Source organism: Miniopterus schreibersii (genome assembly GCF_964146895.1).
Source record: "Miniopterus schreibersii genome assembly, chromosome: 16".
NCBI lineage: Eukaryota > Metazoa > Chordata > Mammalia > Chiroptera > Miniopteridae > Miniopterus > Miniopterus schreibersii.
The window spans coordinates 4,299,569-4,311,627 of NC_138116.1; the positions used below are offsets into that span (position 1 = coordinate 4,299,569).

At 54.8% G+C, this 12,059-nt stretch overlaps 1 protein-coding gene across 1 annotated transcript; it reads right to left on the reverse strand.

The window, feature by feature from the left end:
* Positions 1-4,145: 4,145 nt before the first annotated feature.
* Positions 4,146-8,122, reverse strand: RPL38 (ribosomal protein L38; the record flags this gene model as incomplete). The annotated part of the gene is made up of 5 exons (XM_081161992.1): positions 4,146-4,208; positions 4,777-4,899; positions 7,540-7,600; positions 7,769-7,814; positions 8,010-8,122. The coding sequence occupies 5 exons, from the start codon at positions 8,120-8,122 to the stop codon at positions 4,183-4,185; spliced, it is 369 nt and encodes a 122-aa protein (XP_081018118.1). The 3' UTR covers positions 4,146-4,182.
* Between the last annotated feature and the right edge of the window lie 3,937 nt (positions 8,123-12,059).

Genomic DNA, 12,059 nt, shown 5'->3' on the forward strand with positions numbered 1-12,059 from the left:
GGCTTATCAAATCACCGACCCAAGGAACCGGTGCAGCTAGCGGTCGTCGAACTAGAGAGGCGAGGCCGGCGTTCCTCGAGCTTGTAGAGGGTGGTACACTGACACATTTGGGCAGAAGGGAGCAACATTCAGTAGTTGTCGCCTGGGGAGCACTAGGGACTGAAAGCAGCGTGATTCTTCCCGGCAGGCGCAGCAGGGCGGGCCTCCTGGAGGAAGGGCCCCCGTCGCGCCCTCCCGAGGGGAGAGGAGCCAGGGAAGGAACGCGAGGCCATCAGCAGCACGTGTTTACTGAGCACCTACTGTGTGCCAGCACTGTGCAGTCCGTGAACAAAAGCAGAGGGAAACCCTTGCCCGGAGAGAATGGCACTTCAGCGGGCAGATGGCAACAGTCCACGCCCAAGGATGCACAGGGCGAGGTTAGGGGATGTTTTGGAGAAAAGCAAAAGTAGGGTAAGGTCAGCCCACAGGAAGCGGAGGGGGAGCGCAGATCTGATAAAGTCTCGGAGGCGGAGGCGCTTCTCTCCAGTTCTTTGAGGGTCTGCAGAGGCCCCAGGCAGGAGAGGGGCGGGCTCTGCAGCTGAAAATAGCTGTGGTGTGACCAGAGGAAGCGGGCCAGCGGGGGTGGGGCGTGGGGGTGGGGCTGGACAGGTCCAGAGCGGGTTAAAGGGCTGCCTGGGGTTGGGGAGAGGGGAGTGGAGTTTAGGGGTCCTGAAGGGATGAGGCTTGGGCCCTGGCAGCCAGTTTCAGGGGTGGTAGCGACAGGGGCAGACACTGGTGACACAGGAGACCCCGCAGAGACTCCCAGATTCCTGGTTCCAGGAACTAGGTGGATGCTGGAGTCTGAAAACACCTGCAAACACCTGTGGACAGCCCACAGTGGCCCCATGCCGTCAGACACCCAGGGCCAGGAGAGGAGTCCTGTCCTGTGTCACCGTCTCTCCTCGTGGTTGTCAGTCTAGGTCACAGTTCCCTGAGCTTGACTGGGCCGTCTCATCTGAGCATGCCCAGAGCTGGGGCACTGGGGCGCAGAAGGCTGGAGGCCACTCATCTCTCTCATAGGGTCTCTTTCATTCGAGACATTTTGATGGAGCACCCTGTGTTCCAGGGGACACAGTGATGACTAAAACACACAGGCGCCTGTCTGCATGGGGTCTGGAGTCCAACAGGTGAGGGGCCTTTGATCCCACACAGGCCCCTGTTGGCTGTAGGAGGGGGATGGGCGGGTTGCAGGGGTGTTTCCTGGAGAATGACATGAGGTGAGGGCTGAAGGACAACCACCGGAAAGGGGGGAACTCAGGGAGGCTGCTGAGCAGAGGGGCAGTAACTGAGATCAGGGACCGTGGTGGAAAGGGGACTGAAGGGGGATCAAGCAAGCGCAAACCCGAGTCAGGGGAGTGACAAGAAGGAACGACTGAAAACTGCAGAGAGCAGATCAGTGGCTGGGGTGCAAGGGGCTTTCTGGGGCGATGGAAACACTCGATTGCAATGGTGGTTACACAGCTGTATCTGTCAAAATTCATGGAACTGTATACCAGTGAGGGTGAAAATCACTGTAAATCACACCCCAAAAAGCCTTACTTTATGAAAAATACCTTTATAAAAAAATAATAAATACCTTTATTTTTTAATATAAAGGTAGGCAAGAGCCAGATCACACACTGCCCCGCAGGCCCTGGTAAGGGTTTTGGTTTCTGAAGCGGCCACTGCTGGTTGCAGAGGAAAATGGACTTGGAGCAATTGTGTGGGGCCTCAGTGGGCACTGATAACAGGCATGACCATGCAGCCCCAGCCTGGGCTGTCCCTGGGAACTCCCTGACGGGCACAGCCTGGTGCCATGGACATCGGTCCCCTCTTCCCCCATGTCGACAGCACAGAAGGCGACAGCTGCTGGTCCTTGCCAGGCTTCCCACAGGACTGGTTAAGTTATGAGGACTTAGCTTCTCCCTGGGAACATTAGTCACAACTGGGAACTGTGGGTTTTCTTACGAAGGAAAGGAGGAAACGAGACCAGGGCCCCCAAGTGTGAGGGGCCTGCCTCCTGGTGAGGGGTAGGGTGTCATGCCCTCCGGATTGACCTTGAATGGGGGGCAGGGCAGCCTTTCCAGAGCTGGGACTAGGTGGGAGAGGGAGTGGGTGGGAGAGGGGGAAGGCCTGCGCACCCACTGGAAGCCATCAACTGCAAACGCTTGCTCGGGGCCATCAGTGCCGACACTTGGGCGCGGTGGAAAACCCGAACCTGCTGGGCTGGTCTGCACCCAGCTAGACAGCGTGTTCCAGCTGCTTCCCCAGAGGCCTGCTGACCTAGGCAGGTGAGCCGCCGAGGCAGAGGCTGAACAGACCTCCCAGGGCCTCGTTAGGGAGGTGAAGTGAGAACAGCACCCCTGCCCTTTTCGAACTGGCCACTGTGACCAGAATGAGCTCACCCAAGCTGAGTGGACTTCAAACAGGCAGGGGTTGGCCCTGGTCACCGGAGAGCTTAAAACACACGTGTGCCTCAGACCAGCTTAATCATAATCTCTGGAACCATGGCAAATTTTAAAACAGTGCCTCAAATGGCCTGGCCGGGTGTGGCTCAGAAGTTGAGTGTCAACCTAGGATCCAGGAGATTGAAGTTCGATTCCCGGTGGGGGGCACATGCCTGGGTTGCGGGCTCAATCCCCGGTTGGGGGTGTGCAGGAGGCAGCGGATCACTCTCTCATCATTGATGTTCCTCTCTCCCTGAAATCAATAGATATACTGGGGGGAAAAAAAAAGTGCCCCAAATGACTTCAGGGCTGAGAATCTTGGCATGAAAGGATGCTTTCTGTAGACATGGAGAGTGTCTCCTAGGAGCTGGGGCTTGTCTCTAGACAACGTGTGGGACAAAGGAAGCCCAAGTGGTACACCCACACCCTCCCTCCTGGAAACCGAATGCTGAAAGAATGGGGAGGGCTGAAGCCACAGAAGGTGCCCCATCCGGGGCTGTCACTGACCACCCAGAGGAAACAAAACCCACCTCCCTCAGGACCCAATTCAAAAACTACTTTGCACCCTAAAGCTCTTACAGAAAAATCTACGGGGTCTCAGGCACTTAGCTACTTGGGAGTGGACTTCAGCCTGTAAACTGTGTGGTGAGGGTCCGGGTAACTGCTCATTTGTTTGAGCATGTCTCCACCTTGTGGTCAACCCTGACATAACCCCCATATCCATCTCCCAGATTTGCTAAGTGCCAAGAGCACTTCTAAATCTTTAGTGTTACCTCATTTGTCCCTTCATTAAACCACTGAAATAGGCATTAACGGCTATTTTGCCATAACAATTTGAAAGGTGAGGCAGTGTTGGAAAAGGCAGTCTGGCAACCACCACGGAGCACATAACCGGCCTTGGGCCTGGGACACTTTCCGGCCAAGAGCCCAGGACCCCACAACCTGTGCTGGCCTTGTCACCGGTAAGAGTAGCTTTGTTCTAGGCTCAATGAGTGTTTCCTCGTCAGGGTGCTCAGAGGTGAGGTAGTGTGTCAAGATCATGCAGGCTGGCATGTGGTATAACCAGGATTTAATCCCCAAGGAATCAAGCCTGGCTGAGACCTGAACTGCCCCTCATACTGGGATTTGGGCCCTTACGCCCGTGTTCAAGTACTGCGCTCCATCCACACCCCTGCCACCCCACTGCCTGGAAGCCCGGGGTTGGACCTCTGGCAGGAACCCCAGTGCCTCCTTTAAAACCTCAGCTGGATTCTGTAGACAGGTCTTTTTTTCCAGGATGTTCCCTCCCTTGGAATGCTCGGCCCACTTTGCCAGGGTAACAAGCACTCACTTGTTCTCGGCTTTAAAGGTCCCCTCTGAGGCCGGCTCCAAGTTGTTTCACCTGCATTCATCTCTCTTGCACTGCCTGAGCTCCTGTATCAGAAGCAACACTCAGGGACAGTCTCAGTATAAAACTCCCCTCCTGCCTTGGTGTGGCAGACATGAAGCAGCTGGCTCTTCTGAGGGCTGCCATCTACTTATTTTCAAACTTATGCTAAACAAGAATGGCTTTGTCCACTGGGACCACAGCCCAAGATTAGGGATGCGAGGAGGCTGCCACCAGGACCTCCACCCCACCCCACCCGAGGCCAGCACCCCAGAACAGTTCCTTCCCATCTTCAAAGACAAAGACACTTTAAGAATTTTTAACACTTTAATACACGTCGGCGAGTCGGGTTCATTTCAGCTCCTTCACCGCCAAACCTAGAGCGAAAGAGGCAGAAGCCAGTCAGTTACAGAAGACACAGTGCAAATTACTGCTGCTTGTCTGGATTTTGTACTTAAGCTGAAGGAGGCTCACAAAGCTCAGAAATTAAGCCCACCAGGGAGGCTTGCTTAAAATATTTAGTGTTTGATTAAAAACAAAACCTGTCAGCTCTATAAATGGGTCCCAGGGAATTCTCGCAAAGCCACGCAGTACTGGTTAACTTTTCACTGTGGGGAGGCGGCCTCTGGAGCCGCTCTGCACTCTGTGGGTGGCTTCCTCCACAGTGCGGTCCTTCTCCTGCCAGGATGGACCCTGTTTAGCTCATGCTCACCGCCCACTGTATTCAATGTTTCCAGCCTGCGAAACAGGGACCATCCAAACCAGTACCTGCCTGGTGAATGTGAACTGAGCTAGGCACCAAGTGAGCGAGCTGTTACTGTTCTTCATCAGGGAAGCATGAAAGGCAGTGACACATTTGCCGCTGGCCTCTCCTCCATTTGGGCAGAATTCAAGAAATGGGATGGCGAGGTGACATGCACACCTCCCATGTGCAGGGTCCCTCACCTGGGGGCAGGGACTGCTTCAGCTTCTCGGCCTTCTCTTTGTCTGTGATGACCAAGGTATAGAGGTACCTGCTGCACCGCACTTTGAACTTCACGTTGTCCTTGTTCTTCTTGATCTTGACAGCTACCAAGGGGACCAATCAATCAGTAATTGCATCACCAGCCCGCCTACTTTACACATATGCGGAAAGTGGCACTTATGACCCCACCCACGGACAGCTGTGCCTGTCCCCATCCTGTCCCTCTGCTGAGCGTCAGGAATCTGCCTTTCCCATATATTAATACCCAAGAGCCTGAGGCCTACCCTTACTGGCTTTTTAATGCAGCTGGTGCACTGAACACATCCTAGAATGTTCTGTCCCCATCTGATTTTCTGAAGGGATGGAAGCCGGTTTATAAGGTAAGATGGGATATCTGTTGGGATCAGAACCCGCCACCACTCTACTTCTGGAAACCTGTTCTCTGCAGATGATACACATGCTGGGGCGATGGGAAAGCATGGTGAGTGTGTGTTTATGAGTTTCCTAAAATTGACACGGAGCCCACTTCTGGGCTCTTCGCTGCCACCAAATTCTCTCTCAGGACCACCGCTCAATAAAGAGCCCCAAGTGTAGCTCAAATCCCACAGCGGTTTAAAATTTCCAAGAGTCTGGTTACGGACAAGTGTCAATGTGTTTCCACGTGGCTGCAGCTCCTCCAGCTGCTGGAAGACAACTGCTTCCGAGGGCCAGTCTTTTCAGGGACCGTCAAACCCCGAATTCCAACTTCTTTCAAAACAGCTCAGACACTTGCAGGAACCCTGTACTATGAAAGCCAATCAGAAGTCAGATGGTAAGGATCAAATAAGGGCTCCAGTGTCTGAGCCCACGTACCTGACCAGACACACTCAGTGCATCACAGCAGCAGCACAAGGTTAACTTGTACCCACAACCCCATTTCTGCCAACAGCTGCTAAAGGGACAGGAAGCTGAAGAATGGGGACTCTGGCCTGCACATGGCAGTGGCTGCCTCGGTTCATAACGTGGATATTCATTCAAACCACCCTATTTTGCTACCTTGACATTCCTCTTAAAGCTAAGTATGCACCCGGCTGGCATGACTCAGCGGTTGAGCATTGACCTAGGATCCAGGAGATCGAGGTTCGATTCCTGGTTGAGAGCACATGCCCAGGTTGTAGGCTCCATCACCAGTAGGGGTGTGCAGGAGGCAGCCCTACTCTCTCATCATTGATGTTTCAACTCTCCCCCCCCGAAATCAATAAAGACATATTTAAAAAAACAAAACAAAAAACTAAGTATGCTGCACTGTCCCTAGCAGCTCCTGTACACCTACAAACACTTGTAAGGTATGCGGGTCTCGACGTTTACTCTACATCACCATGATGCATTCCACTTATGGTTGGACAGAATGGGAAGTTACTGTTTAATGGTACAGTTTCAGTTTGCAAGATCAAATTTTGAAGATGCAATGGGAATGTACCTCATACCAGCAGAATGTACACTTAAAACGGTAAGTTTATGTTACGTACACTTTAGAATTAAAAATATTAACACTTATGGAACACCCTATTATGTCCAGGGTACAACCTCTATCTTCATAGGACAATCTAAAATCAGGCTCCCAAACAGAATTAAAACGCAAATGAATCAAACGGATTTAGTGCCATTTCTTCAGTGCACTAAAGGCCTCTAAGGGTCATCTGATGTGACTGCACCAATCCCATGAGACACATACTACTGTCACCCCTCAACACAAGGAAACGGTGTCATGTTTAACTTGTTGGCAGCTACCTACTGATAGAGCTGGGATTTGAACCAGGCAGCGACCTCAAATTCCCTGATCTGAACTAAAAATAACATGAAGACCATCTCCTCTTTATTGCATGACAGATACCAACACAACCACACTGGCACCTGCGGTCCCCACAGTCATCGGGCCTGTATATTCCCAACAGCTGCCGCTTGTCCCCACAGGTGGTCACCATTTCATAGAAGTTACCAGAGGATCAAAGGCAGCAGCCTGTTTCAGGACCCAGGGGCACAGATAGGACCCTCCCTGTCCCCCGTGAACCCACTGAGAGGCTCCCCCCACATCCTTTCATCCCACCCCGACACGGAGCCTCAGAGAGGGGCGGGGTCTCAGCCCAACACTGCCCCACTCCCACAGTGACCCCACTTTCTCTCTGTGACAACTCAGTGGGAAAGGAAGCTTTGAGGGAGCAGGAAAAAGATGCCTCTGGGTTAACACAACGCACGAACCCAAGATCTACCTTGTACTAAGCACAAGCCCCCAACCCTCCTCCAGCTACAATAAAAAAGAAACAGCAGGACAGCCTCGGACGTCTGGCGTAAAAACGAGCACCCACGGGCGCCAGGCGCCGGCGCACCCCAATCCAAAGCTTGCCGTTTCGGGTTCCTGGTGCGTCGCTTTCTTTCCCCTTTATTTACAGCCCCGGAAACCACCGCAGGTCCAGGTGAAGCTACTTAGTGAACGAAGCTCCCCGAGAGCAGGGTCTGTCCTCAGCGCACAACCCAACCTGTAGCACTAACTCCGGGTTTACGGGACCCGCGTCTCCAGATTTCCAGCAACCAAACCCACAAGGGGACAAAAATGAGCTCAAGGGAACCAAAATGAACAATAAACGGCCTCCCTCCAGCCTGACATGTGGGGCAGGCGCTCCCGAAGCAGCGCCAGGGTGGGGACCGCTCCACGCAAACGCGACCGCCACCAGCTCCTCACCCCGCGCCCCAGAGGGGCCACTTACATTTGGCGTCCTTCCGCCGCGCGGTGAGCAGGAAGTCTTTGATTTCCTCAATTTTGCGAGGCTGTAATACAAAGAAAACGGGGAGTGAGCTGCCTGTCAGACATCTTCCGGCGCCGGTCAAATCCACCGGCCCCTCTCGGGCCTACAGAGACCCTCGCAACGGCGCCCCCGCCCCCGCCCCGGGGCCCCGCGCCTCCCGGGGCAGGCCCCAGGCAGGGCCCGTACTCACCATGGCTGCGGGGAGCGTGCGGCGGGCACCTGCGGGGAGGACAGACCTAGAGTGAACAGGGCGCGGGAACCCACAGCGACCCCCGCTTTCCCTCCCCGACCCCCCGAAATGCCGGCCTCATTGCACTCCACCCTCCTTCCTCGCACCCTCGACCCAGGCTGGGGGCCCGCAAATTTCACCCGGCCGTGGATTAACTCAGATTCTCCCCCTATTCCCCGGGTACCGCGAAACAGGCGCTTACAGCAAGCGGCTGGAAACGAAGAGGACGAAAGAGAACGACGCTTCCGTTTCCGGGCAGTTAAACCCTCCCCCGGAGAACACCGGGGACGGTGTCTGCACAGGGTCAAGAATCATGTAGGCGTTTGTCCTTCCCACTTCTGCCCCCTTGCGGCCGAGATGAACAGTGCAGCTCCACGAAGGTAATGGGCCGCCTCCCTCCTCCACTCGGTTCCCGTTTCCACCCCCAACCCTTTGGCTTTGCTAGATTTTATTTTAGATGCAGCTTGAAGACCTAACACTTACATCCACTACTACCACTCGACCTGTGCATTGGGCGTCTACGCAGAGATTTTTCTCATTTAAATGAAGGGACCTTCTCATGGATATTTTAGAACCTCTTTCTGGGGGTTCCTCGCGTTTCCTTCTGGTCTCCTTTTCCACAGACATCTAATCTGTCACGAGCGAGCAGGGCCCTCTTTTCCATCTCAGGGAGATTTGCCACGTGCCACTTCCAATTCTTGTAAGAACTGGTGCACAATAAAAGTAAGCAAATGCTTCCAAAAGCAACATTTTAGCCCATACCCACGGGCCCCATGAGCTTGTCGGAGCTGGGAGAGGAGAAGCCAGGACTTAAACCCAGGAGGCCCAGATGCACCCGAGCCCAGGGTGCTGAGTACTTGACTGTGGGCTGGCAGCTTGGGGAGGGCAGCGCTCCTTCCCTTTGCCCTTTGGCTCCAGCCCACGCCGATCTTATTTTCTTGGCGCATAATTGCTCTCAACTCTTACATACCGTCTCTTCAGGAGGGCTCCGGGAAAGCCGTGGTTATCGATTTTATTTTCATCCTCTGCTTTTATTTTATTTTTAACCTCTCTACAAGTGTCTGCATTTTATTATATTTGTTTCTCACAAATTTAATAACCGCACAACAGAATGTAATCGCCTTGTGCGTTTATTACACTTAAAGAGAGAGTACTTGACCGTGAACTTGACCCACCCATCTCCCTCCGTTAGACAAGCCCGGGCTGAGCCTCTTCCCGGGGGGGCCCTGGGGTGCAGGGAAGGAAAAACCAACAGGGAGATCCCAGAACTCCTCCAATTGTACTGGGGAGCCTTTTGAAAGAAGCCACACTATGTTTCTGTAGCTACGGACGCATCTGGGTGTTAACAGTGGGAAAAGTTCCTTGGCAGGGGCTACATTTTAGATTGTCTGAAGGTTGGGGTCCAGTCTGAAAATGATGGGTGCCTCAGTCCTGAGCTGAGACATTCCCAAACCCTCCGCCCGGCTGTGCCAGCCCTCCTCCATCTCGGGCTGATGCATTTCTCGTTTTTTTTATTCCGCCACAGGCAATCGCCCTTTGAGCCTAATCTATTGGCCTCGTAAGGGGCCCGGCGCTTCCTGACTCCAGGTCTGAGCGGTGCTGTCCCTCTCATACCAAGTCCTGCTCACCGGCCGGGGCTCAGCTCCCACGTCCCCTTCAGGCATGACCCTCCCCTCCGACTCCTGCAGAGCTGCTCTCACGCACCTCTCGACAGACTGAGCAGTGTTAAATGTCGTACATTTGTACTGACTTTTCTTTGGAGGTGAGAATGGGCTTCCACATTTCAAGTTCTTGAAATGCAATGTATATATATATATATATATATATATATATATGTACACACACACACACACACACACACAGTAGGTGCTCAATGCTGACACCATAGGATTCTCAAGCTGGATGCAGTGTCTGTGCTCACTCTCTAAAGGGCGGATTGGTTGATGAAGGGATGGAGGAATGAGTGAGTGATGGGGTGGAGAGATGGGGGGGAGGGAGGAAGGGATGGAGGGAGGGACGGAGGGAAGAAGGGAGGGTTAAATTGGACAAAGTCATGCCCCCACATAGTAGGTCCACAGAAATATTTGTTGAGTGAATGCCTGGTGCCTTTTCCCACTGCAGGCCCTACAGGAGGGGACAGGGACAGCAGGAGGGGCTGTGCCTCCTTTTGGCAGAGACCCCAGGGAGACAGGTGTTCACCCCCTTGCGTCCTACAATAAGGAACACAGACGTGGAGCAACGAAGCACAGAGGCAAATTTGTTCAAGTGCCAAAGGCTTTCTCCGGGGGGATGGATTGCACAATAAACGGTGGCTACCGAGAAGCGAAGGGAGGAGCCTGCAGGGGACACCGGCCCCCCCCCCTTTTCAGGGGAAGGTGAGCTCCGAAGGTCGAAGGTCACAGTGTGGCCGTGAAGGCTGGTGACCGAGGGGCCCTGGCCTCTGTGAGCGGAGCCGGGCGATGCATTTGCCAGAAGGGTCCCCGTGGCGCTGATACACCACAACGCGGAAAACAAAGGGGCGCAGGGCGCACCCTGCAGGGCGTGAAGCCCGGGTGCGAGAGCAGGGCAGGGCACGGCCCAGGTCGCCAGCTGCAGGCCACTGGGCTGTGACGTGCGGGGCAGGGTTGGGATGGCCGAGACTGGTGGCCGCGGAAATCACTGCTGCCATTGTCCGAGGGCCCGGGGGAGGGTCCCAGCAGGGGGTCGGAGGGCTGGAGCTGCACGGGGCATGTGGGGAGCCGTGGGAAGCACCCCCCCTCACGCGCCCTGGGTGTGCTGTCCCAAAGCGGCCACGGGGCGGCGCCGAGGCCGGGCCTGCAAATGGCCAGCGAGCGGCCCCTTTCTGCCTGGAATTCTCAAAGCTCGGGCTGTGGCTGCCTATATAAATTAGAAGTAATATTTGTATAGCATTTCATACCTGACGGGGTGCTTTCATATCTACCATCTCATTTAATCTCCAAGAGTCCCCCGAGGGGCCCATGCATTTGGCTACCGGCAGGGCTGGCCTTTAATCATCTCGGAAGGGAGCTGTTTATTAAATCTTGAAGGTTTTCAGCAGGGGGAGAGTCTGGAGTCCTCCTTGCCGAGCTGGGCTACTGGGAAGGGAAAGGCTGGGGAGGAAGGGAAGAAGGCAGAGTGTGGGCACTGGGGCTGGCGTTTTTGGGGGGGAACCCAAGACGGTGAGACTAAAGGAAGGTGGGTTACCCCCTCCTGCAGCCCCCACAGAGCAGGAGAACCTCAGGTGCCCCTGAGGGGTTAGGGCTAGGCTGGCAGGGTGGAGCCCCTTTTTCCAGCAGGAGACTTTGGTAGGGGAAGGGGGAGAAAGTAGGGGAGGGGAGGAGTGGGGGGAAATGTGCAGTGGCTCCCCTGGCCCCCATTAAGGGGTCTGTAAGACAGCAAATGCCCACCTGCCCAGACAGCTCATTGGCTGATTAAACGGATTCACCCATTTTCAGAGAGCTCCTCTGTTGGCCAGGCGCTGTGCCAGGTGTGGCCCTTGTCACAGCCACGTCCTTCCCACACCTTTGTGTTGCTCTGGCTTCGCACCAGCCCCCGAGCAGGTAGGTGGTGAAGACGCAGAGTGAAGATTCTGTCTGAGTCTCTGTCTCCCTCTCAGGAACCCCCCGACCAGTGGGGGAGGCAGTGGTAACGCAGGGCCATGTGTGGGATCAGATGGGCGCCCTAGGAGACCGATCCAGGCTGGGGATGGGTGGGCCCAGGGAAATCCCCCAGGAGAAGCAAGTAACAGTGATGCTGGCCCACAAGAGGGAGAACCCACCCAGCACACACAGAGCAGCCTGCCTGACTGTGCAAACACTCACAGCGTATCTGTTCCAGGGGGGCCAGAATAAAGAAGCAACCAGACTGGGTGGCATCAATCCGGGAGGTCTTCCTGGAGGAGGCATTGTGGCAGGATGGGAAGAAGACTGTTCCTGGAGACAGCCCGTCTTGGGGTCAAATCCTGCGTCTGGCTGGGGGACCTTGATAGAGCCTCCGGCACCTCCGATCCTCAGTCTCTGCTGAGGAGAGGTGCTAATATCTCCTTCCCAACCTTCTGTGCCAACCGTGGGCAGCTGCACAACCATCTGCGGCTGCGCGGCCTTTGAGAAACCAGGAGACACGAGGCACAGAAAGTGCTTAGCCCAGCAGCTTGCTCTGTGACTGCTGATTGAACGTGAGTCCAAGGCCGGAGGTGCCAGTGGGTCTGGGGAGTTTCCACCTGGAGAAGAGAAGGTAGGCTGGAGTCCTCAGC